Below are 27,735 nucleotides of genomic sequence, written 5' to 3' on the forward strand. Positions count from 1 at the left end.
CTCGGTTTTATCGCAAAAATTTGTAGTAAAAGTATCGCAAAATGAATGGCAGTGGTGCCACGGGCATCGGCGCCTCGTAGCCGGGGACGCCGAGGACGGGGGCGCGCACCTCCTGCAGCAGCACCACGTTCGGGGACACCGCCAATCATCTCCGTCGGCGTCCATGGTCTCCAGACTTGGAAGTGCAGTTTGCAGCCTCCACAGTTCAAATGTGGAGTTGTCCACGTCTAGTTTCACAGTGGGTGCTGCCCGTCCTGCTCCATAAACATACCAGTGAAAAATTAAATTACAATTCAAGTGAAAAGTTTGTGGTACGGTTCTTGCAATAAGGGATAAGTGTGTACCAGGGGCCAATTAGAAACACGGTGTGATTACGATTCCACTTGTGAAGTGAACTAACATTGACTGGGCTCTTCGAAACAGGATCCTGACAGGCATAAAACACTCAAAACACAAGTAAGGAAGTATAAGATACTCACCAGACCACTATTTCTATCTTGGAATCATTGTTTATCTCATTCTGATAGAACCAGGCTACAAATGAGTGATTTCACCGCTAAAGTCTTCCAGAGAAAACGGAATGAAATTTACTCTTTCTTCCATAGCACCCAAACCAAGTCTGTGCCCAGGCTGAAATTTTATAGAGTTACTAGGACCCAGGAAAGGTACTTTCTCATTTTTTTTCAATTTTTTTTTTCAAAAATATGTTTCTAAGATCTAGAAAAAAAATTAAGTTCAAGTTTTTTTCGAAAAGTAAAAGTTTTTCAGAATTCTTGAAAAAATTCTAAAATGTTGTCCGCATGCCCCTTAAGACCTGGTAAAATTTTCAAGTCCCTAGGTCAAGCCCTTCCCATCGATTTGTACGTTAAGTTGACTTTTACTAAAAAGTCGCAGAACACACTATGGCCCACTGCTCCGGACTGGGTCGACCTAGGACCTTCAAAATTTGTGGGACATCTTCCTCTACCGAACGGGTGCACGTGGTAAAATTTTGGTCCAGATCAGCTAATTTAGAGTTCAAGCTGCACACTTTTCACTAGTCCTTCGGTATTACTTCGGAAATAGTTGAGGACGGTCCTTTAGATCATGGCAGCCGATTATAAGTTGGTGGTGGTAGTTCTGGTGTGCCCGGCCCTCAGCCTGACGACAGGAAAACAAGGAAAGTTCGTCTCCTGCAGCGAACTAGTCTGTCCTTTTGTTTGTTTTCCGTCGGAAGTGTCGGGCATCCGCCCCTGTGTGGAGGCATCTATCGGCCTTTCGCCACCGCACCGGGAAAGCGGTGCCACGCGCTCGCCTTCCCCCGCCAGCAACCCCTTGAGCGGCCTGGGCCACCGCTATGACAGGTACAGTAGTGCACAGACGCAATAATGGGAGTAAGTTTGACTTCGACGCGAGTGTACCCGGCGCGGCCCGAGCTCGGGCCCGAGGCCGGTGGCGCGTCATACGCTCTGAAGCGTAAGACACGAGTGTCAATGCACTTTCAACGCGTAACATAGCGAAACACGAGGGGACAACCACTCGCAAAGTCCTGTGTACACTTGATTGGCCGAAATCTTGCGCAAAATCAGTAGAAATCTCGTGAAATCCCTTCGAATTCTGGTGAAATCTCACGAAATCCCATCAAAATCTGGTGAAGTCTCACGAAACCCCACAAAAATCTCACGAAATCTGCCATAATTTTGACGTGAAATCTAGCAGAATCTCGACGAAATCCCTACCTTTGAAGAATCCTGGGTACAAAAAAATTTGGAGTGGTTCCCTCCTCGGTGAAACACAATATCGTCGTTTGGTCCCACACTTAGTTTGCCGTTATGTTCAAAATCGAGGTATATGATAACCAGTAAAAAAATGAGGTTTGGAACTCGCGATCAGGTTCCAACTTAGCAGGAACCAGGAAGGTCACCTTCACTTCATTACATATTATACCTTGGTTGCTTCTGATCGAGCAAACTCATACGACTTAGAATGACACTCGTGGGGAAAGAGGAGCCCGATTTCGAAACTGCAAGAAGGGGAGGGGGCTGACAGGTAGGGGTATGCCAGACCGCGTCTAGCTATCGACTTCGCTATGCACACTAACTCTCGTAGACACTGGTACGTAAGCTGAGTATGATATTGCGCATCACTGTACAACTATTACACTCATTTCAGGAACGTGACATCACGTTGGAACGAATAATGTGGCGCACGTTTCTTTGAGCAGTGTGTCACAATCGTTTCAACGTGATGTTACGCTCCTAGAATAAGATTGTATGCAGGAAGATGCATAAAATACTTACAGTGATGCAAATCCGTTCCTATGCATGCATTATTATGCATAAAAATAGTCCACAAGAGTTAAGTGTGTGCTGCACCAGTTTCGACAATCCACGCAGGTCTGTTGTGTATTTGTGCTCACTACACTCGTGTAAATCTTGTCAGAATGTTGGGAACCTGTCTGAAAACCTGATCAAAATTTGCGCACCTCTGCAAGGTGGAAACATCTCCCGACAGTCTGTAGAACCTAAACCGTCAATATCGGAGTAAGTTTTCAGAATTTCACCTCTCAGAGGTGTGTGAATTTTGATCAGGTTTTCAGACATATTTCTGACATTCTGACAAAATTTATACGAGTGTAATGCGGTCTCCGGCGCATCTTGGATGGTCTTCCTCAGTCGATGGTCGAGCGCCACGACTCAGCAGTCGCGGGCAAACAGTTGCCAGTGGCGCCACCAGCACGGCCACAGGAAGTGGATTGAGCCGGTACCTCCGTTGGCAGCACCAGCAACATTCGTCAATGCTGTAGGTATTGCTACTGGCACCTGTCGACGCTGCACTTTTTTTGATAGTTTATTCGTGCATTTCACAGCCTTGCGGCAAACTTGTTACATTCAATTTGCGAAATATGCGTTTTTATTGTGAGCGCACTTTTGCAAAAATTACTTTTACTGGGATTCGAAACGAGGACTAAAATTAATCCATGAAGCGGAAGAGGGAGATTACTCAACTTTCTCCATTTTTTGGGAGAAATGAAAAGCTGTTTTTAGGGAAAACTAACTGTAAATAAATGAGGGATGCAAATTGATATTTGTCGAGAAATCACGAGTAATAACTGTGAAATTTTTCAAAAAGTGCGAGATTACTCTGTAATTGTGTGACTTAAATCTTAAAGTTATCGAACCATGTTCACTAAATTCTCCCAACCAAGGTGGAATTTAGAGAAAAACGAAGTGGAGCTGAGGTCTTTATTCTCGAGTCGAGTCTTTATTTCTCTGGTACATTTTTGGATTTACCTCTTTTTCTAAATAGTGTTCCAAGAAAAAGGGGTAGTGAAGTTTAGTTGGCTTCATACAGTACATCCATAAAAATACAAGTTGACTTATCTCCCTTTGCCATTTTGTGCGACGAAGTCATGTCGACAACAGAGGAATTCTTATCCATTTTCAATTTGCTAGTGATTGAGTCAAAGAATTTGGTGTGCTCACTGGTAGCCAACGAATGTGACATCACATTCGTTTGAACGTGAAAACGGCGGTGTCAGTTTGAACGTGACAAACAGAGAAAATTCATACTCAAACGAATGTGACACACCGCACCGCTCTGTCACATTACTTCGGGTGTGACACGAAATCAGCAGGCAAACTGTCACATTAAAACGAATGTGACACATGGTACCCATTGACATACATCGTGTCACATCCAAACGAATGTGACACCCATATGCTGTCTTCGTTTGAATGTGACATGCCCGAATTGTCACATTCAATTGAACGTGACACGCCATAACCTGACACTTATGGCGTGTCCGGGGCGTGTCACGTTCGTTTGAATGTGACAATTAGGGCATGTCACATTCAAACGAACGTGACAGCATATGGGTGTTACATTCGTATGATGTATGTCAATGGGTACCATGTGTCACATTCGTTTTAATGTGACAGTTTGTCTGCTGATTTCGTGTCACACCCGAAGTAATGTGACAAAGCGGTGCGGCGTGTCACATTCGTTTGAGTATGAATTTTCCCTGTTTGTCACGTTTAATCTGACATCGTAGTTTTCACGTTCAAACGAATGTGCTAAGGTTCTACATTGTCCAAATTTGGGTGAGGATAATTTGATCACCGCCTGATGACAGAAATTTCTTCGCCCAATTTTGATCCAGGAAGCGGAAGAAGTGGATAACTCTATTTTGTCCATTTTTCAGGAGAAACAATAAACTGAACGAGAGAAAAGTAAAACTAAAGAAACGAATGTCGTAAATGATACGGAGTTCAAAAAGTTTTAGTTCAATTTTGACTGGGCTAGGTTAGTAGCAGTACGGCAGGCCCCCACACACATTCCAGGAACGTGACGTATTCGTTTCGACTTGAATAAGCTGATTTCACGGCTGACTCACGTCCAAACAAACATGACACCATGCTCAAAGGAACGTGAAATAATTTGGTCACATTCAATGAATGTGAATTGTGTCACGTTAGTTTGAGGGCAATGTCGCACTCGTTTCAATGTTGACCCACGTTCCAACAAAATTTGTGTCCAAACACCATTTAATGTGAAATCCTATTTAAACGAACGTGACAAAATCCACTTACAAACGACGTTACCCAATATGACGTCACAGTGGTTGAGTAGTAACAGTAAGTATAAAGGGTCCGAAAGCACGAACGACACCATTTTGAATGTCGAACAGTCTTGTTCGGTTCGGAGTGCTGACACTGGCATGCGGTGCGGAGGCTGTGCTGCTGCCGCCCAGTCTGGACCTGCCTCCGGAAGCCATGTGCGCGCTGTCCGTGGTGCCGGGGCTGCTCGGCCACAGCGAGCGCCCCCGTCTGTTCGTTGTCGGGTCCGTCGCGTGGCTGGACGCGTTTCTGAGCCGCCTGCCCGCCACACTCGCAGAGGTCACTCTCCTGACCGTCTTCGATCACCACATGGCGCCACGCATGACGGTGGAGGACGCTCTCGTCATGGTGAGTTGCCGCACTCTTATGGTGAAGATTCTCCATTTTATGGTGAAAATGTTCCATATAATGATGAAAATGTTCTATATTTTGGTGAAAATGTTCTTTATAATGGTAAAATCGACGTTTCCTAATAGAATAATCCTTACTGTAAGAGCACATCCAAGACAATCCTAACTGCCAGGGCAGATCCAAGACAATCCTGTCAGTGCAGATTTAGAACTATCCTAACTGCAGAAGTGCCAAAAAGTGTCCATGAACCATCTTCACTGCAAATCAGTGAATCTCGATCTAAAATACAATGTCCAAGTATTAACAAGCCCGCTCCAGCGAGTAATTTTATGAATATGTCGGCGTCTCGGACTTTGAGAAAAGACCGCTTTTCACGTCATGTGCAGTTAGGATAATTCTGAATTGACGCTAACAGTTAGGATTGTCTCGGATCTGTTCTGACAGCTAGGATTTTCTTGGATCTACTCTCTGGCGGTTAGGATTTTTCTATGAGAACGCATCAACATGTTCTATATTATGGTGAAAATGATCTATATTGTGGTGGTGCAGCTGGCTTTATAACATACCATTCATTAAACTTCGGCTCCTGGTGCCCAAAATCGTAACGAGCAATCTGCACTTTAATAATGAAAGAACTTGATCGTGAAATAGCAGCTTACTTGTTCGAATATCAGCCCCCAGTGAAGGGTCTAAAAAGTCATATTTGGAATCTCACAGTCTAGTCCTTGGTCGTCGCCCTGCGTGTTGCAGGTGGTCGCCGACACCCCCGCCGCGCTGGCGGAGTCCATTCCCAAACTGTCCGTGCCGTACACGACGCGCACCGTCCTGTGGGCGGGCTTCTCGGCCGGCCCCGTGCGCTCGGCCACCCTCGCCGTGCGCCACCTGTGCCTGCACAACGCGGTGCTGGCCCTGACGGCGCCCAACGGCACCACCGTGCTGTACCGCGAGCCGAGCAACTGCGCCAACGGGCCGCCGCGCACGGTTGAGGCCAACCGCTGGGACCCTGGGCCTGGGGGCGGGTGGCGGCACGAGGGCAGTCCGCTGGCGCCGCCGTGCCGCCACTGGCTGCCGCCCGCCGGCGGCGTCTTCGAGGCTCGCATCAGCCCATTCATCTTCTCCATCGGCATGGACTTCTGGGCCGAGAGCATCGAACGCGAGCTGCGGCACTTCTCCAAGTACCACGGCGTGGCCCTGGACGTCCGGCGGCTGCGCCGGAGCGAGCTGTACGACAAGTGGACGTCCGCGATGGCGTGCCGGCTGGACATCCTGGCGTCCAGCTTGCTGGTGAGGCCCGCGCTGCACTTCGTCACCTTCCCGTGGGACGCCATGCACAGCTACGCCGTGGTGCCGGCGCCCCTGCGGCAGCGCCGCGCCGCGCTGTCGGCGGACTGGTCCTTCTCGGGGTGGTGCTCCACGCACGCCGCCGTGCTGGCCGTCACGCTGGGCATGCACCTGTTGCGGCGCGGCGGCCCGCTGTCCGCCTCGGCCGACGCCCTCGCCCTGCCCGGCGGGCTGTCCGCTCTGCGGCGGCCCGCGCTGGGGTGCTGGCTGGCCGTAGGCATCGGCCTGTCCGCCTCGTACCAAGGGCAGCTCCTCAGCGACGCCAACGAACGCGACACCGTCGGGGAGATCAGCGACCTGCGGCAGCTCGCCGCCAGCAACCTCACCATCCTCCTGGACAACCCGGTGCTGGCCTCCATCTTCCCGCTGCAGCAGTGGGGGCTGGCGCGCCGCGTGCAGTACACTGCGCCCCAGGGCTTGCACGACGCCCTGCGCCGCATCGCGGACGCGCGGGACGCGGCCGCCGTCGTGCTGCAGGGCTCGTTCGAAGGCCTGCCGCCGAGCCTGACTGACGGCGAGCGAGTCCGCATGTTCCCGCTGCCGCAGCAGTGGTACACCACGAACTACATCGCCATGCGGGGGTCGCCACTGGCTGTCACGTTCCGGAGGTTCCTCAGCCGCTGGCGAGCCGCGGGGCTGCACGACAGGTTTGCCACACGGCACGCGACCGGCTCCGGCAGTGCCTCCGACAGGGCGCCCACCGTCTTGTCGTCCACCTTCAGCCCACTCAAGCTCAAGCATGTGCGACCCATGCTGCGAATTCTCGCAGAGGGGTGCGTCAGCGCCGGACTGATTCTTGTCACGGAGATTCTCTGCTTCCGAATGAGATTCGTCAAACGGAGGTATCTCGCATAGGAGTGATTCCATGTGCAGAGAACACAGATTTATTTCCGGAGTGGACTGTCGAGTCCTACACCGAGAGATCTTGTTCCACATTAGGAACGAAAACTTTGGTCTCAGGGATCAAATTGTGTTTCACACAGTAAATGTCTTACGGTGAAAGGCTGCACCAACATAATATGGTGGTGATTTTCTCCATAATACCAAAGAAATCCGTCAAAATCTCTACAAGGTACAGTGAATTCTCAATGGTATGTTACGAAAAGTCAGCTGCACCACCATAATATGGAACAATTTCACCATAATATGGAGAATCTTCACTGTACAACATTTAGAGTGCATCCGCCCAACCTTACAGTTACTTAAGTTTGGCTTAGAGGCATCAAAATTTTAAACGCCGAAACGGAAACTTTTGATGCCTGAAACCCAAATTTTAGTGGGTTGGACGGATGAAACACAGTTTGATCCCGGAGACCAAAGTTTTCGTCAACCGATCTCTCAGTAACGGACAAGAAATTAAAAGAGTCCCTACTTTTTGAGTTAATGCCAAATTTCTCTAAGATAAGGGAGGGTGGGGCACCTAGTGACAGGGGCACCTAGTGACACAGGGGTGCCCTGGCCACCCTATGGCACTTTCAGACACCTTGAGGTGGCTTATCTAAAGGTCTTGTGCTGTGGAATCATGTTCAAGTGAAAGTGAGACTTTGAACAAAATATATTAGCCCCTAGAATAAAAGCAATAAAATAGTTACCCAAAATCACAGATTTTACGACTTTTTTACAAAATGTTTTCTCGCCATTCTTCCAGTACACGGCACTGCCGATCGTTCTGGCACTTTTAATCAATAATAAGGACCTTTAGTAAGTTGTTTTGGCTGAACCAGCTCAAACATGTGATTTCATTTCTTTAATATCAAATTTTGAACGGAAATGAGCCCCCGGGGCAGGTAGTGACAGACACACTCTATTTACCGTATTTCAACGATTTAAACGTTTCAAAACATCGATGTGGCAAACCACGAAGTAAATTGTCACCGATTGTCACACAACGAAACATAAATGAGACTAATTTGTACGACAATTTCGTAGATCATTCAATTTGATTGGCAATGTAGTAAAATGCAGTTTCTTGCGAAAAAATGGCGCCGTTCAGAATGGTTTGATATTTAAAAAGCTGAAAGAGTCTAAAACAGATAATTTTCAATTAGCTGGAGCGTCGCTCTATGCTGGTAATGTGAGTGATATGACCTGTCACTAGGTGCCCCGGGCTGGGGCACCAAGTGACAAGTGCAGAGGTCTGCGGGAAGCTATGTAAATAATAGAAATAGGTGTTGCCAAAACGCCACAACGCGTTTTTGCGATCAAGGAAGGATCGAAGAAGCAACCTTCTGAGGTGTAAGCAGATTCATTTCTCGCACAGTATCGGAGTGAGTGCCAAAATCCAAAAAGTGTCACTAGGTGCCCCACCCTCCCTTAATTCCTGGCATTGATAGTTTCACCATTGATGACACAGAATAAAGAATTTCATACAGGAGACTTCATACTTAATACAATTTTATACAATTTTGTTTTAATTTCAAAGCTACTTTGGCCTTGTTATAATTTTTACTTTAAAAAAGCTAAGCATTTTACAAAACAAGTGACCTACAATTGATATTTTACCTTATGATACAAAAAGAAACCTTCGTAACACGAAGAAAAACTACCCAAGTATTGTGCTTGCGCTATTTTCTTCGTGTTGAGGGGAAATTCTTCGTTAGGCATTTGGAGTGTACGTGGCAGTGAATGAAACAGATTGAGCAAAGGGGACGCGACAGTGCGTCACGTAATCTGAGATTCTGTCAGTATTGAGGCCGTCCAATCCAATCTCACCATCGCCTGGTCCTGGATTATTTACACTGGAGATGGGGACCAAATTTCTATTGTCACCTTAATGTGTATTTACTTAGTGACCAAATTGAGCTTGTGGATCAAGTTGTGACAACTGCTATTCGTTGAGAAAAACATTCTGCCCCATCCTGGTTGGAATAGAGACAACTTGGCATCTTAAACTTACATTCGACAGGTAAGTAATGCTTACTCCAACAAATCGACGGCACCTATTCAAAAGATCTTATCTGGGCGTTCCCCCAGAAGAATCTTATCTACAATGCAGGCGAATTTCACTCAGTTTGGTCAGTTGATACAGCTACAAATCAATACAAGGTAGGTTTACGCCAGACCGCGTCTTGTCGTAACAGGCTTCGCGATGTCTCGCGGCCTGTTCCTGCAATCCGCGCCTGGCGTACCTACCTTGGCCTGCGGCGCTAGCCTGCCTTATGCAGGCATTGGCTTAGCGCGGGGGCTGGTGCGGGCGGTCTTGGGGGGTGAAGGGGGCAATTTTAACGGTCTCAAGATCCGAGAACTGGGCTCGGTCGACTGTGTCTTCTGATTCGTCGTTTGCTACTCTCGCAGTTCTTCTTCGGCAAGTCCACCTGCGAACACGGATACCCGCTTGACCCGCGGCCCCTGTGCACCTCCGTGAGGACGTCTCCATCTTATTTGACTGGGGTACTGTCTGTTAGCTACTCCCAACGCAATGGACGAATCGGTGAGTCATTTTCAAGAACACCTCGAGGTATCTACGTATTCATAATATGTTGACTATTAGGCCATTCCAGTCGTGACCAAGTGAAGAACAAGAAGAAACTCAAAAGACTAGGCCATTTAGAGTTGCATATATTCACTGAAAATATGTTGTATAGAATATTCTCACCAACTTCTACCAAGCAAAGGGTCTTAAATATCCGAATGCTAATAAGTTTCACTGCAAAAAAATTCCCTGGTTTGGTACGGAAAATGGGGTGCTGAAAAGGTACGGACCTTTCGTACTGGTTCTCTGTGGTCTCCGTCAGGATCTCATGTAAACTAGTACAGTGAACATGTACAGAACTTCCGTGGATGGCAAGGTACGGGCGGTCCAGGTATAACATTCACTGTCAGAAAAAAGTACGTAACATGTCTGGTCAATAATTTGCCTGGACCGTCCGTACTTGCCAACTACGAAACGTTCCGTACCTTTTTAAGCGGTCTTGCTACCGCTTCTCGCTCTGCATCCGATCCCACTCATCCCATCCCATCCCATCCATCCATTCAGCGCGCTTGGAGGGGACCAAGGGGAAATAACTCTGAATTTCGGTGTACAAATGAATGAATTTCGTGAATTTCATTGAATTTCTTGAAATTCAGTGAATTTTTTGAATTTTTTTGAATTTCAGTGAATTTTTACGAATTTTGGTGAATTTTATTGAATTTCTATGAATTACTTTGAATTTTTTGAATGAATTTTTGCGAATTTTGCTGAATTTAAATGAATTTCTAAGAAAAACTTTGAATTTTTTAAATTTTAAAGAATTTTCAAATTTTGGTGAATTTTAAGAATTTTCGTGAATTTCAATGAATTTTTGTGAACTTTAATGAATTTTGGTGAATTTTAAAGAAATTTGGTGAAGTTTTTGCAATATTTCAGTGAAATTTTAATGAATTTTTTTGAACTTTAATGAATTTTTTTGAATTTTTTTGAATTTTAATTCAAGTGTACATTTTTTTCTGAAGTTATTTCCCCTTGGAGGGGACTGCGTGGTCGTGTTGGTTCCGTCGTCCGTCGTCGTCCTGCGCCGCCACGCCGCGCCGCCGCGCCGCCGCGCCAGTCCCCACTCCTCACAGCCACCCCCTCCCTCCTTGCCCCCTCTCTGCCCGGCCTCCCCTGCCGGGCCACGGCAAGACCGCTTTGCTGAGCTTGCCTTGGCGGAACTTTTTTTCCGTACCCATTTACATGGGTTCATATGGAGCAAGTACGGAACGTTCCGTACTTTTCTCCGTACCTCCGTACTATATTTTTCTGTACCATTTCCGTACAAAAGTACGGAATTTTTTACAGTGTTGAGGTGACACGCTCCTTTCTCCGTACTTTTTTCTACCAGTGCTGTCTGTTGTGATTATTCTTGTTCTTCACTCGGCCACGACTAGAATGGTCTAGTGTCGTCGTCTACTGGAGAACAAAAAGAAGCTTGAAACCGGAAGTGCAGTGGATCGGATCGGGACTAATCAGCAAGCGCGGTGTCAAAAGGTTGAATGACAGATCAACGCTCCCAATAGAAAAATCCTGATTGCCAGAGCCCATCCTTACTATCAGTGCCGATTCCCATAACTATCTTAAGTGCACATGGTCTCTGCGAAATCGGTGTAAGTCCGTGACGCTTACACTGAGAATTCAAACGCTATGAGTATAACGTCAATTGGTGCGATGCAAAAGCATTGCACATGAAGTGCAATGCCTCCCCATTCCCATGCATTAGCATATTAGGGCACTTTCGGGAGGCATTGTACGTAAGGTGCAATATGGCTATGGCATCGCACGTAATGGTGCGATATCTTAGCTGCATTGCACCATACGTGCTATACTCATAGCGTTTGGAATCTCGGTGTACACGAGGCGGGGAAATACGTTTCTTTCCTTTGCCAAAAGGCATTTGTAAGAAGCTTGCTATTTTAAAATTCCACTTTAAGAAAAAGTGCGCATAGTACACTGTACTGCACTCGTCATGCTGGTTCGAATAATTGTTGTGCTTAGAAAATATTAACTTTTTCCCCCAAAGAAATTGGTTCGGAATTCTTGTAGGTTTGCTGTGTTTTTTTTCTAGCCCGTATGCTCAATTCCGTACAGAGCCATGCGTAACCAAAAACTACGTAGTAATTTAGCGTGAAGAGTGCACATACCTAGCATGCCTGTCAAGCGTCAACCCTCAGGCACTGCACCCTTAAAACCTTACGAAGCATTTTGAGCATACATGGTTCAAACTAAATTAACTTTGTTACACAAAGAAATGTTTCGTAAATTACGAAGTATTTTCTTTGCAAGCTTATGTATGCTCTAAATACTGTGTTCTAACAAGCTGCTTTTCTTTGGAAGGCCTGAAATAGTTTGTAAGGTTTTCTCAGTGTGTGGCAAAAAGGTACGGAAAATTCCGTTTTTTTATTTGGCAGGATTCTCCGTAGCCCTCGTATCGAAATTCTCCCCTGGATGTTACAGTATTCAGCACAGTGTTCTCCTTGTCTGGAACACTGTAGGGTCCTACAGAGAATACTGACAAGGGGGCTAAGGAGAATTACCAGAAGCTGTTGAGATAATTTTCCGTACCTTTATGCCAGTAGGTTGACTCTTTGAAAGAGTCAACCACGTATATACATTCGGTAGTTGTAAGAGTAGTACACTGTGAAACCGGTTATGACTTTTTATAACGACTTTTTTTATGAAATTTTATAACATTGATGTGAAAAGTCACAACATTGACCGATTCATAACTTTTTCATAACCCTGTCATAACAAGTCGCTTGTAATAACACACTCGCCCGCCGCGGCGTGGTGTCATATACCTGCGCCATCCTTCTCCCTCCAACGCACTTGGTGTAGCTCAGTGGTTCACCCTCCGACTCAAAACCACAAGAGATGAGGTTCGAATCCCGGTAGTAGAGCATCGACAAAAGTCAGTTTCGGAATGATTCCGTCCAACCAATGGCATCAAATGGCTACTTGTGACGAAATCATTTGTGATGTTCATTTCACGTTTTTTTCATAACAGCGTTATAAGTTTGCATAACATATGTGTTATGACTTTTTCGTAACAATTTCACAACAATGTTATGAAAATAGTTTCATAACATGTTATGAAAATGTTATGACTTTTTTCTTACAGTGTAATGCTACACAGTTCAACACCGACACTGAGATTCCAAACGCTATAAATACAGCACGTGTGGTACAATGCCGTGAGATATCGCACCATACGTGCCATGCATTAGCCATATTGCATCTTACGTGCAATGCTTTCCGAAATGCTAATGCATGAAAGTGGGAAGGCATAGCACTTCATGTGCAATGCAGATGCATTGCACCAAGACGCTGGCGTTTGGATTCTCAGTGGAACCGTGTATGCTCACAAAGAGTGTCATCGTGCCCGCAGCTGCTGCTGGCTCTGCCTGAGGATGTGCTGCTGGCCGTGCTGGCACACCTGTCCGCGAGGGAGCTCTTCGGGTGCCGCGTGCTCTGCCGCCGCCTCCGGGACGTCTGCCTGCACCCGGCCCTGTGGCGCCGCCTCAGCCTGCCGGCGGCGTGCCACAAGGGAGTGGTGCGGGCCGCTCTTCGGCTGGCGCCATGCCTCCTCCGAGTACAGTGGACTGGCGCGGACCTCGACACCTTTGCCTCCATGGTGTCCGAAACCTCGTGTGTCGTCGAGAAGCTCTTCGCGATAGTGCATTCTCCGAACGATGTCCCCCTGGCAACGTCAATCGTTCAGAAGTTGTCCGGCCTGGGAGGCCTGAAGACGCTACGACTAGTTCTGAATGGCATTGCCGCCGATACTCTGTTACCACTGTTGGGCACTGTTTACACTGTGAACGATCTTCGAGTTCTGCATATCTGGATTGATAGCGATCCGCCAGTGACCCTTTCATCTTCATGGTGCGATACGGGCCGCAATCCCACCCTTAGGGAGCTCATGTACTCCGCACCCACAGTGGACTCATTTCTCGAAGTGTTACTCGTGACCCACGCTGCCACCCTGGAGAAAGTGATCCTCAGCAAGGTGGGGAGCGTTCCCGTGCATTTGTTGAACGTGATGCCGAGGCTGCGATCCTTGTCCTGTCCCCCGAACGAAGCCCTTGTGCAGTTAGCGGTCCCCACGCTTCGCGAGGTGACCTTCAGGGCCATGCACATGAAGGCCTACCCCGCAGGTGCATTGGCCTTTCTGGAAGCGTCGCAACTCGGAGACGTGACTCTCTTCTTGTCCAAGGAGAGCCCTGCAGCCCCTGTCCAGGCCCTAGCCAGGTCGCGCTCAGCTCACCTCGTGAGGAAGCTCAATCTCCGTTGGACACCGCATGTCTTGGACTTGGTGGCTCCTTCCCTGCCCTGCTTCGTCGCCCTGCAAGACCTCACCGTGGACTCGGAGCCGACCAACGGCTTCCTGCAGGCGGTGACCCCCGCATCGCTGCCCTGCCTCACCAAGCTAGTCGTAAACTGCTTCGGGCCCTGCACCCACGCGTGGCTCCATGATCCGGCCACGCAGGATGTCCTCATCAGGAATCCCCGACTCCACCTGCGCCTGTCGGACGTCGCTGTCGTCCCCACCCTGGACGTCTGCACATGCCCTTGGTGCCGCTGGGGTTGCCACTCCCAGCTGTGGACGACGCGCCACGGCCTGGGGTCAGCGTTCTCTTCGCACAGCAGGGAACCTGGATGCCCGGCTGACTGCTACCAGGTGGCTGTGGCACCTTGCCAAGGATGTGGCACCCTGCCCGAGCAGTGACCGCCCGCCCGCTCAGGCCCATCTGAACCAATTTCTATCCAACATATTGTTGGTCGCTGAACAGACGGTTTTCAGGCTCTTGTTCGTTTATTACACTGGACCGCTTGCTTTCCGACGATGTTTGTGTTTCATTCGAGAGCATTGAAGTGTCTTAGAAATTTTTGATATTTTATTTCTTTCTGACGATTTTGATTTATAGCCATGACGCTGACATGTGTCGTTTTCTTTCAAGTTTTTTTTTATTGTGGCAAAGATTAGTTACATTGAAATAGGTTCCTCTGAACTGCTTACGCAGATTAGAGTTCAGGAGCTGAAATTCTGCTCTTAACAGCGTGTGTTTTGCTTAAATTTTACGTGACTTTGTAAATGTTCAAAACAATAAAACAATCAAGGATTTTATTTTGCAAGCTTACTTTTTTTTATTTAGCCTAGTCCTCGTGCCTTACAATTTCTGATGTTTACATCAGCCACGTCCACTGGACTGGGACCCTTTCACGTACCTCAGAAAGGCATCATAACGTTATCCTAAGCGTTGAAGTTACCTCTCCTGAAAAAAGAAAGAAGCACAAACAAGCTGATGGAACACCTATATAAAATCATACAAAATACTTCTAAACCTAACCACCACCACTTGCGTTCCCCTAAAATAAAATTAATGCAACCATTTCGGAATATGGAGATCCGTTTGAAGGCCAAACCTACAGAGATGAAGTGAAATGATGTGAAAAACAATTTCATTAAGAACGGTCGATTATTGAGAAGTCAGGGTCTTCTAGAGGATTTCCATTCCTTAGGGTAAGGTGCCCAATGATGAGCACAAATTTGAAGTCACAATTTTGATTCCGACCACTAGTAATTTGAAAGACCTGACACTTGCATGCCCCGAACAAATTTCACTCTTGGAAAGGCGTTTATTAGTCTTTCAAACAACATACGTACAACTTCATATCCCAACCTGATCCTTAACTTACCTCGGAAGGGCGTCAAAACGTTATCGTAAACGTTGAACTTACAACACGTAACTTATGACTTCTTTGAATAACAGGAAAAGTAGCGATATACATCGGCAACTTTGGCCCGTCCCGTACATTAAGAAACGTACGAATTTCTCCTATGTTTGACCCTGACGGGAATTAAATCTGAGTCTGGGGTTAAAATAAATGTCGTTTTCGTCATCAGCACCCTCAAAAACATCAGAAACAATGCAAAAACTCGAATAAAAAGAATGTTCCAAAAATACCCCGCTGGGATTTGAACCCGGGTCCGAACTTCTCCGATTTGCTCGAAACTGGCACCATTGGTTTTTTCTCGTCGCCCCGATTCCAAAAATACCCCTACATGCCCTCCTAGCTGCATCCGTTGCCGAGATCCTCCTGGACCCCATGTAGACCATGATGCACCTGCAGCAGCGCCCCCGGGGCTCGGATCGGATTTGCTGCCACCGGGCGGTTCTTAGGGTCACCCAAGGAGGCTGCATACCAAATTTGGTCAAGATCGGACCACGGGAAGTCCTCGGACGAACGAACGAACGAACGAACGAACGAACGGACGCACAGCATGCATCATACTATATGCCCGTCCCTCCGTCATTTTTTTACAAATAACAGGAAAAGTAGCGATATACATCGGCAACTTTGGCCCGTCCCGTACAATAACAAATGTGTGAATTTCGCCTTTGTTTAACCCTGACGAATTTAAACCAGGGTCTAGGGTCAAAATAAATGTCGTTTTCGTCATCAGCACCCTCAAAAACATCAGAAACAATGCAAAAACTCGAATAAAAAGAATGTTCCGAAAATACCCCACTGGGATTTGAACCCCGGTCCGAACTTCTCCGATTCGTTCGAAAGTGGCACCATTGGTTTTTTCTCGTCGCACCGATTCCAAAAATACCCCTACATGCCCTGCTAGCTGCATCCGTTGCCGAGATCCTCCTCGACCCCATGTAGACCATGATGCACCTGCAGCAGCGCCCCCGGGGCTCGGATCGGATTTGCTGCCACCGGGCGGTTCTTAGGGTCACCCAAGGAGGCTGCATACCAAATTTGGTCAAGATCGGACCACGGGAAGTCCTCGGACGAACGAACGAACGAACGGACGAACGAACGAACGAACGGACGCACAGCATGCATCATACTATATGCCCGTCCCTCCGTCATTTTTTTACAAAAAATAAACGGGACGGGCCAAAAAGGATAAGTTTTTTTTCAGGCTTCAATTACCTGTATTTTGAAAGTACACTGGTAAAACAAAGGCATAAAAATTACGCCCTTTAGGGCATAAATACTCTCTTACGCCCTTCCCAATGCATAAATCGTTTTATGCCCTTGGGAGGGGCGTAAATGGTATAGGAATTTCAAGCAAAATTTTAATGCTCTTCCCAAAGGCATTAACGATTTATGCCCTTTACGCCCTTAGGGGCATAATTTTTATGCCTTTGTTTCACCAGTGTACTCGCAACAGTACATACGATATGTAACATACCTTTAACCTTCAGTGAACATTGTCTCATGTTACACTGTAAGAGCCGTGCTAGTTACATGTTACGTTAAGCAATCTCTGGAACTGTTCTGTTAAAATTTTATTGCGCAGGTAAAGGAACGGTCTTAACATTCGTCACTTCCTCACTGCGTTCTTAAAAGATACCGGCTTAGCCAATCTGTTGCCAATCAGAGAAGTTTGTTCTTCATAATCATTAGTTCATTGCACCTTATTACGATTGTCATGGTTTCTGATCATTTTACTAGTACTACCCACGCTAGCAGTGACAAATTCTTCAACAGCTTCGCTAATCAAATAAGAAGGCAACGGCAGCTGTTCCGCGAGCTTGGTTCAAAATGAATTTTTCAGGCACCTGGATATAACATTCTCTTTTAAGTTCGGTTTTAAGTTACTCCGAGTATATTTCAGATTGGCGCACCGGTTGGCTTTTATCTCGTCCTGAAACGTGAAGTGTAGAATTAAACATATCTTCAGACTGCAGTGGCGCTGAAGAAGAAGAAAGAAAAGGTGATGACATATGCACACTGAAAGGCCCCTGAAGAACTTGAAACTTAAAGACTTTGCGTTCGCAACCTTGAAAACTTAACTGCATTGGCATCCATGGATGCACATGCAGTTTGAAGTTTTTAAGTTTCAAGTTCTTCAGGGGCATTTCAGTGGTGGCATAAAGCCGAAGTTACCACAGGCATGAGTCGAGCAGATCGCAGTTAAGTGACATCAAGGGTTTGGACGTCTGGTAGCTAAGCGTGGTTTGAAAAGTTTTCAAACTACTTCCGAACACCGATGCACTCGGCCGGTGGGTGCTATCCGACTTCCTTTTGTCAGCCCGTGCTTCGTTCGTCCGCCTCACATCTAGGGAGACACATGCCCCGGAGTCCTTTCGCACAGGCTCAGCGTAACATACCATTTCACACGGTGAGAAAAAAGTACTGAAAAAGTACGGAACATGTCTGGTTAATGATATGCCTGGACCGTCCGTACTTGCCAACTACGGAACGTTCCGTACTCTTTTTCCGTACCCATTTACATGGGTTCATATAGAGCAAGTACGGAACGTTCCGTACTTTTCTCCGTACCCCCGCACTATATTTTTCTGAACCATTTCAGTACAAAAGTACGGAATTTTTTACAGTGCAGTTCTGTTCTTCGACAGCAGACGCTTCTTCCTACGCTGCAGCAATGGACAGTTCTCCCCACTCTACTTCATCGTCCAGTAAGGATGGGGGTGACTTCTGCGATGTCCACGACCCCGCCAAGGACTTGCCGTCCAGTTCGCGAGATGGAGGACAGAGCGCAGCGGAGCCGAACACTTCCGAGGACGGAGAACGGTAAGTGTGTGTTGCTTCGTAGCGCTGCAGCCGAGCGATTCAGAGATGGGTTTGTCGCTGTGTCTCTCTCACCCTTACGGACAGCCCCGTGAGTGCGACAGAGGCAAAGCGACGAAACGACTCTTCTGAAGGGCTCGGCAGGTCAGCAGAGGGCCGGTGTAAACTGCGGGCTTCGATTGGCCTGGCGTAGCCTGTTACGCTAAGACGTCGTGTGTGCGGTTTATTCACACGCATTGCGAAACCGTGTACCGTAGACCGGGGTAATGTGAGACAATTTCGGGGTAATATGAGACGCATGATTTTTTATCGTTAGAATTATGATGCTCGTGGCATTTGACGACTTATCCCTGTTAAACTTCACGGCGAAAAATGGTACCAACAAAGAATTATTAATTTTTTAGAGCAGTGGCTCTCTTTGTGGCCGAATAGCGAGCTCAGAGCGAATCTTACGCAAACCAAACTCCGTCTCATATTACCCCGAAATTGTCTCATAAAACCCCGGCTTACGGTACTGTTATCGAAAAATAGCCATGGCTTCAATGTATATTTTGAATGAGTGAAAATACTGAAATAATTCGACAGACATCTTGACGCGCATGTCCCTTTGTAACTAAATCGTCGATTATATTTTCATCGCTCTCAAACGATGACAATCTGATGCCGTTTTTGTTAAAGCTCCCATTCTTATTGCATGTCATCAATTGTTTTGATGACATCCTTGTTATGGAAAATGAGCCTTGATATTGTCATCAAGTGGCAATTCAAAAAAATCAGTTTATTATATGTTCAAATTCAAACTTTACCGTGCATTCAGTGGCCTTCCCTTCGATATGTTGCTTCAGGTGTCAAAAGTGAAACATCACTCTGTAGACGGTTTCTGTGTTTTAGATCTTTACGTTAGAATGAACTAAGGAACCATGTTTACTTAGCTCTCCCAGACGATATGGAATATGGAGACAACTCAAGTGGAGCTGAGGTCTGTGAAGAGTCTATATGGTGTGGAACATTTTTTGAGTTACCTCCTTTTTCCATTAGTTTTTTAAATGAATTCAGAGTTGAGTTGACTCTTTTTACATTAGATTCATGAAGGCCTAAGTTGAGTTGACTCTTTTTACATTAGATTCATAAAGACACAAGTTAAGTCATCACTTTTTGCCATTTTGTGAAACTGAGTCTTAAAACAGGGTGTCAGATTTCTGCCCACCCCAGCGGTGTTCGGTTCTTCCCCGGCCCTCACCCCGAACTCTGGAGTTTTCTGGTTGCCGAGAACCTTTTCCACAGAAACGACCTTTTTTACAGTGTTGCTCATGTCTGCACAGGTGGTGGTGTGACGATTGCGCCGCGGTGGCCACTGCCCCTTGCCTGGAGAGCCACTCCGTGCTGACCACTGCCGCCGCGCGGTCCACGCTGCTCGCCCGGATGGCCCCCGCCGTGAAGGCAGCCAGGGCGGCCAACAGGAGACTCGCCAACCTGCAGCGCCTGCAGGATTCGTTTGAGGTACGCTCTCTGAGAATGAAAAGAGTCCAATCAGGACTAAAAATTTGGGGAAAGTGCACTGAAAACTTAAGAGTGCACTTAGTACACACTTATTTGCCTTATGAGTGCACTCAGTACTTCTAGTGTATCCATACCACCCAAATAAGGGTGAGAATGATTTTATCACCCAAATTTTGGGTGAGAATACTATCTTGTTAGGAAGCTGATACGCCCTTCATCGCCCAAATGTGAGTGAGGACATCTTCCTCGCCCAAATTTGGTGGATGGAACTATGCTCAATCAAATTTGGGTCAGAAAATAAGGTATCAATCAAACTCTTGCATTCCGTGGAAGCCAAAAAGTCTAGCGATACGAAGCAGCACTAATCCGTTCAAGCCATAAAATATTAGCATTTTCTTGGGTATTGAAAGCTTTTACAACGGAGTAGAATTGTCATCTTGTGCTCTTCGTAAAACTGGCGTCTCAGTTTCACACTATCAGCACGTTACTGACTGTTCTCATTAATCACGGATTTGTTTAAGGGGGGGGGTAAAGTGAAGAAAATCGATTTTCGGTTTTTGCTTTTTTTCGACTCTTTGGGCCTTGGTACAACCAAACCTGACCATATTTCGACCCACAGCACCGTCAAATCGGCATAGGGAGCTTCTAATTCGTACAATCACTGTGAGGTTAGGTTAGGCCCTTTAACTTTAAACCGGTTTTCCTCGGTATCTTTTTTTTTGACCTTGCGCGCAGGATATCTCGGAGACCGTAAGAGGTAGAATGTTGTGCGACAGCTTAAAATGATCAGTGTTCAAATAGCTAGAAGACAAGGGAGAGTTTTTTTCACAATTTTGTCCCAATCTTTAGTTACAGGTCAATGAATGTCCAAAAGCGGCATAAAAACAGTCATGATTCTAGTTTTTAAGATTCATAGCGAAAGAAAACATGTTTTTGAAATCCGGCTCCCTTGTCTTCTTCATTTTGACCTTAAAAAGATGTGGCAACTTCGTCAGATTTTTGGGACAACATTTGGAATTGAAATCCTGCGCGCAAGGATTAAAACCCAAATATGGACCAAATGTAAAATGTTTGCGAAAATTCAAAAAGTGCCACCAGACCCCCAACCAAAGATGGTAAAATGGTATAAAGGCATGGAGAATCCAATGGTGATGTCCATTTTCATGTCAGGGTGACCAATATCTAAGAATAGAAGGCTGAAAAACATGAAAAAATTCGAAATTTCGCTTTACCCCCCCCCTTAAGCGACGATAGTATTTCCTAAGTAAGAATGATGAATTTCCTTCGTTAAATTATGTTCAAAACCGAATTGTCAGTAAATTATTTAATATTTCGTTAGAAGTTCTTCTAAAAAGAGAAAGTACGTATTATTGTTCCACAAATTATGGTGCATTCAGTGAACCCTGTCCTCGCCGCGCTCAAAGGGAAGTTAAACAGCCACAGCCCCACTAGGGGCCTCATTGTCCGAGTGCTGTTCCGGTGCGTTATAAGGGTTCGATCTTTTGTTTTGCTCGTTGTTTCGAGGCTGTTTGCCACACTCATGATGGCACCAAGAAAAGGCCTGCATAGCAAAGGGTCGCCGCGAGGACAGGATTCACTGAATGGACCATACTTGCATAAGTCGTGATAAAAGGAGTAAAAAGTCAGTTACGTGCTGAGAGTGCACTGTCTTCAGAATTGTGACATTCGGTCCGGATCCCTGCCACGTTTTTGTTCTCTTCCCCAAAGGAGTCCTTGGCAGATCGCGGTCCTCGCTTGGTGGTGTCGTTCGAAGGCTGGTACGACAAATGGGAGTGTGGCATTCTAGACGGCACCGCACCCATCGGCCTGCTGACCACAGAGGCAGCGCTCTCCGCTCACGATTACGACCAGGTGGGTCTAGTTTATTTTCAGTGGCGTGTGTGCGCAACCACGTTGATTCTAGTGTCACTTAAAATTCGTTTTCTTGCAATTTTCCATTTTTTTAAATCAATTCTACAAGTTTACTTTGTCATCATACGGAAGTCGTTTTCTTTCAATTTTCCATTTTTATATCAGTTCTACAAGTTTACTTTGTCATCGTACAGGAGTGACAAGAGTGGAAAAGAAGTGACATACATTAGGTGTTGCTGTTTCCGAACCTGTTTTCTGCCTGTTGTTTGATTTCAAAGGATCTTTGAGGCTCGTAACCTAAGCTGGCCTGCGTCCGTATTTTGACCTTGAGTGACCTTTAAACCGGCAGCATTTAGGAATCTCAGCACATCCGCCATAGTTTACTGTTATTCCTAATGTAATGATGAACTCATTTCGAGTGCCATACGTTTTGTTTTGCCTCTTTGGCGTACTGCAAAAGTCATTGCATCACAAGTGCCTTCACTCTCAGCGTTTTACTCCCTATTTCTCATTAGCAGACGCATTTCTGTAAGCAACCGTATAGTATTTTTTGTCAGCATTATTTAGCAATTACTAATCACTGAACTGATGTTACCGTTTTCTTAGTAAATTGCAAAGAAATTTTTCAGTATTTAAGAACTTAATACTAAGTAGTATGGTTGCTTACAGAAATACGTCTGCTAATGAGAAATGGTCAGTAAACGGCTGAGAGTGTTAAATGTTGTATTGCATTGACTTATGCTATCACTTTATCACACCGAAATGTGATAATCCGGGCCAAAACCGGTCAAAACGTAGAAAAACTCTTTTTTTGCACATCTAATGCGATTTTTTTTATTGCTCCACCTGTTTGCTCCATCCATTTTGTGTTTCTCTTTTCGCCTGTGTGCGGCACAGGAGCTCTGCCGGGTGCTTGCTGACGTGGAGCTGACCCTCGACCTGGAGAAAGAGGAGCTGGGCGGCTGGTGCAGCCTGCCCCGAGACCTGCTGGACCACTGCTTCCCCTTACGCCCTCCTGGACAGGATCTCCGCCCGGGAGCTGTCCTGTGTGACTACGAGCAAATCACCATCTTCATGCGCAGGTAGGCTGTGGTGTGACATAATGCTTAACGTCAACTATTCTATTACTCGACAGTTGTCCTCATTTCGGACACGTCTCAACAACTAGTGCAGAGGTCATTTCATTTCGTGACAGCGTTTCTTCGTCAAGTCTGCACCGTTAAATCAAATGCTTAGAAAACTGCGGCCTTAAAGGCAAACATTCTTTCTCGCCCCTCGAGGGCGTAAATTGGTGTAGGGCGTAAATTGGTGTAGGACTTCAGGCAAAATTTTAATGCAGGGGCGTAAATTGCTTAAGTCCCTTCAGGGCATAGTTTTCATGCCTTTGTTTTACCATTGTACTTACGACTTGTTTTGTGGTGGCTGCTCTGTAATGAAATGAGGAGGCCAAAGTTCGGACCACTGACTGAATGTAATGCACTTGACTACCCACTCTAAACGCCTTGCAGTGAAATTTGAGCTGCCAGTCAGAATAAAGGACAAGCTTAATACACTCAAGGAGGAACCCTGGTGCAGAAATGGCCAAAATTGCCAAAAGCAGGATTTCCAAAGTTGTTAGCTAAAAGATGCAAAGAATGTTTCATATTCAGGGGGTTCAACCTTTCAGGTAATTGGGTCCTTTTTTATCATTTGGAAAGAAATAACGGAAAGATTAGGTTACTCAATTGACAAAAATTTTTGTCGCGGAAAGACTTAATACGTTCCTGGATGACGGATACACGAGGCGTCTTCCATGGAATTTGTTCTTGATGACATGTTGACAAATTTTAGTAAGAATTTCTCAATATGTGCCCAACTTAGTCTACCGTCCCATAAATGTGGGGGAAGAAGGCAAAATATTCCCCACTAGAAATTATCAAAACTTTGATATTGTTAAACTTAAAAGCTGAATCTTAAAATTTCCCCAGTAAAATCTGTCAAAGATTACAGAAAAGAAATTTTCAAGGAAGATTTTTTTCCCAACTTGCAAGTTTTACCAGCAAAGTCCCTCCTTTATGAGTGTACGCTCGTAATTTCTTTATGAGAAATCCCGTGCAGTCATAATACTGAGCTAATTCTCGGTACTGTGTTATTGCAATCTATCATAATACAGCTAAATTCGTTCGTATCTCGGAGAAACTGGTCATAAGCAACTGAGAACTCGTCACTATAGATTACTATCTTCGCTAGTTCGCTGGTTCCTATTCAATTAGACTGTCTGGTAATTGGCACCAAAATCCTAGTTGCTGTAACTAGACTTTTTTTTCAGTGATCTGCTGTGACGATAATACTAAGCTTTTTGTTCCTGTCACGAGGACAAAGCCCAGTAGGATCTTGGGAGCCCGGGTGGAAGGAAGTCTAGTTTTAACTGAGTACCGACTACAGTGAAAAACTGCAGTGCACAAACTGCGGTCTTCAGTGCAGTCAAAGTATGAAAAAACTCTGTAATTATTTACAAGTTTGTGTACTGTTCAGGTGGTACTCGTAATAGTAGTCTGACTGCAGTTTTTTTCCAGTTAAGAGTTCAGTTCTTAAATAGTGTCGAAACTTCATCTTGATCTATAGCTATGTTACACTCACCATTGCTCAGTTAAACAATACTTCAAAAGTGTGTTAAAATACTACTTTTGACTCAAGTATATCAACGCTTTATCTGTAATTTTATCTGCATGATTGTTGTCTAGACACCATTACGCTTCAATTTACACTTATAGTATACCTTTTCAATGCAGTCAGGAATGAGGAAGCGATTGAAGAACAAAAGTAATCACATGCAGGGACTACTAGCGCGCCACCTAGCGGCCGATGCTGTGAACTTCGTTCGGACCTACGCTTGACCAATCAGGGTTCAGCTTTTGACAGTTCGCTATAACGGCCGCTTGGTGGCGCGCTACTGGTCCGGGCTTTTAGAGTATTTTGTTCTTCACTCGGCGACGAGCGAAAGGGGCTATTGAAAACCGACAGGGCTGGAAGCAAGGATCAGTACGTCGATCAATATGGTTTTTCTTCTCTGAGATTAAGCATGGCGGGGTGAAGCCAAATTTAACGTTGAGCATAAAATTATTGCGATATTCTTAGACGTCGGGGTAGTGCGCAAACTGTGGAAAAATCCCCATCCCACCACACCGTGTGGTCTACTGTCAGCCGCCGAGCTGCAAGGCCAGGTTTCAAGGACCTGCCGCTAGGTGGCGCTTGGATCGCTGTGAGTGTTTGTCAAACGGGATTTTTATTAGGCTAGTGAATTAAGTTATTTTTGCAAGTTACACCATCTGCCACTTCAGTAAATATTGCTTTAGACGTTAGAGAAAAATTTGAATCAGAATATTGCACTGAAGTGGAGAAAAACGGAATTCCGTGTTAGCACTCGATGGCGTCTACGGGCGACAATTAGGTTGGGTCCACGCATGATTCGCTCGGTTCTCCCGACTCTCCTACCCACTGGGGAGTCTGCGGTGACAAGAGTGGTGACGTATGAGGCGATGTTAGTCAATACTAGCTCCCTTTCCCAATTTTTTTCAATACCCACAGCATTTTCGTGTGGCATGGATGGTCCACCCGACTTGCCGCCCGGCCTTCAACCCGGGGTTTCCCCTCTCAAGCGGAGATGGCACAGCATTAAACAACCACGTAAAGGACATGGAAGGAGTAGGCAGGGTCGGCATTTGGGGGGTTGCAGAACTAAATTTGAACGTGATTCCAAATCCACACTTGTGACTAAAATTCAGAAAATACTTCTCGAAAATAATTTTAACTTCAATATAAAAATCGAGTTAAAGCTTCTTAAAACTGGCGAGATGAAACATGATTTAAAAATGCAGACAAAACTGCTCTGTCCGAAAAAACTACCAGTTTTCCTGTAAACAGACTGCAGTTCAACTATAGTTTAAATATAGTTAGACTGCAGTTTCACCAGTTTAAAATTTCAGTTGAACTACAGTCAAACTGCATCGGTCAGTCTGCAGTCTGACTGCGTTCGTCTGCAAATAGGCTACACTTATTGAATATAGTAAAACTTAAGTTATTTTATAAACAGAAAGTATGTGGCGTACAGTCTAACAAATAGTTAAGTTGCAATTCCCAGATATAATTAGAACTTCAGTTCCTTCCACCCGGGAGTGCAGCTCGGTGTAGCTTCAGTTGGACTTACAAAACTGAATCGACCTCCACGCTGATTGCAGGTGCCCGGCCAAGACGGGGGCCGGCAAGCGGCTGCTGGGGTACGTGGAGAAGGCCGGCCTGCGCGCCCTGACGGCGGACCGAGGCCCCTGCGTGGGCCAGTGCGCCAAGCCGTGCGTCTTCTGCGACGACGACATCGTCATCGTGCTCAAGCGCGCCCGCCTGGACAAGGGCGGCAAGCGGCCGGGAGGGCGGGGCAGTGGCGACGTGGAAGCGGACGTGTAGGGGGAAGTCCCTCCGTCGCCGCACCGCTGTCATTTTCTATTTATTCACTCGTTAAATTTCCTGCAACGTCAGCTTGTTGCAGTGATTCAGGTCATTTTGTCGCGTACTATCAATTCAACCGCCCACATGTATTATCCTATTAATTTCGATTCTTGAAAACATCTCGTTCTTCCCTTTCGAGAAGTTTCAGAGGCATTTTTTTTAAGAAGTCCGATCGTGGAACACGACCGATGCCGATTTCCTCCATTTTTTGGTCAAAGGTAGTCCTTGTGGGTCTAAGAAAGGCCACAAATTTTTGGGGCCGAAATATGCACCGTTCAGATTCTATGGGCAATTTTCGTTTTCTCTGACAACTTTTCACATAATATGGCCAAAATTGAAAAATCACCTTTCTGAGGCCTCTATGCACTCGATTGAGCTCAAAATGTGGTATCTTATGTAAAATCACGCGAGGAACACGAATCCGGTGCCCGTTTGTTGATAGGACAACCCAAACAGAAGTTATGACTGTTTTTCAGGTTTTGTAGTGGTTTTTACTTTTCTTGGGGTTTTGGTGTTCGGCATCGATTTTCGCCAATCCGATGAGTGGATTTTATAGATAAAGGACCAATCTATCATACTACGAGATAAAAAGTTTGTGTACGCCGCGTGAAAAGCAGTGGCGCTGCAAAAATTGAAAAACCGTCATTTCTGGGTAGTTTTAGATCAGATAAGCCACCTTTCGCGTGACCGTCTCCGCCCCATATTCAGTCTAAATATTGTCCCAAGTGATGTCAGAGTTGGTGTGAAATTTCACCGCTGTAGCTCAAGTAGTTTGGAAATGGCAGTTTTCTAAAGTTTTGCAATCACGTAAGGCATTTACTTTAAGTAGAATTGCGGTAAATGTGAAGACTTGTCACAGATCGGGTAATGAATGAGATAGATAAGTGCGTCAAAGTTCTCTAAGCGTAATTTTGGACAAGGAATTCGATTTTGCCGGTACGAAGACCCCAGGTGTACTCTAAAACTACGTTTTCGTGCAAACCACACAAAAATGGCCTTTTTTCCAACTTCAGAGTTCGCCTAGGGTCTTCGTACCAGCAAAATCGGATTCCTTGTCCAAAATTACGCTTAGAGAACTTTGACGCACTCATCTATCTCATTTATTACCCGAACTGTGACAAGTCTTCACATTTACCGCAATTCTACTTAAAGTAAATGCCTTACGTGATTGCAAAACTTTAGAAAGCTGCCATTTCCAAACTACTTGAGCTACAGCGGTGAAATTTCACACCAACTCTGACATCACTTGGGACAATATTTAGACTGAATATGGGGCGGAGACGGTCACGCGAAAGGTGGCTTATCTGATCTAAAACTACCCAGAAATGACGGTTTTTCAATTTTTGCAGCGCCACTGCTTTTCACGCGGCGTACACAAACTTTTTATCTCGTAGTATGATAGATTGGTCCTTTATCTATAAAATCCACTCATCGGATTGGCGAAAATCGATGCCGAACACCAAAACCCCAAGAAAAGTAAAAACCACTACAAAACCTGAAAAACAGTCATTACATCTGTTTGGGTTGTCCTATCAACAAACGGGCACCGGATTCGTGTTCCTCGCGTGATTTTACATAAGA

General features: G+C 45.8%; 1 protein-coding gene across 12 annotated transcripts; it reads left to right on the forward strand.

Moving 5' to 3' along the window:
• Nucleotides 1-4,892: 4,892 nt before the first annotated feature.
• On the forward strand, nt 4,893-26,298 carry LOC117639909. Of its 12 annotated transcripts, XM_034375936.1 has the most exons (7): nt 4,893-4,946; nt 9,585-9,720; nt 18,129-18,303; nt 19,623-19,800; nt 21,529-21,672; nt 22,570-22,754; nt 25,890-26,298. In XM_034375936.1, exons 1-7 carry the CDS (start codon nt 4,908-4,910, stop codon nt 26,110-26,112), a joined length of 1,080 nt encoding a protein of 359 aa, XP_034231827.1. In that variant the 5' UTR covers nt 4,893-4,907; the 3' UTR covers nt 26,113-26,298. The 12 variants fall into 12 exon arrangements, with proteins under 12 accessions (XP_034231827.1, XP_034231825.1, XP_034231826.1 ...); XM_034375944.1 differs by lacking the exons at nt 4,893-4,946; nt 9,585-9,720 and adding an exon at nt 17,209-17,482; XM_034375942.1 differs by lacking the exons at nt 4,893-4,946; nt 9,585-9,720 and adding an exon at nt 17,210-17,482 and having other exon boundaries at nt 18,113-18,303.
• The last annotated feature ends 1,437 nt before the right edge of the window (nt 26,299-27,735 follow it).

Source organism: Thrips palmi, unplaced genomic scaffold, assembly GCF_012932325.1.
Source record: "Thrips palmi isolate BJ-2018 unplaced genomic scaffold, TpBJ-2018v1 HiC_scaffold_12, whole genome shotgun sequence".
In the NCBI taxonomy this organism is placed as follows: Eukaryota; Metazoa; Arthropoda; class Insecta; order Thysanoptera; family Thripidae; genus Thrips; species Thrips palmi.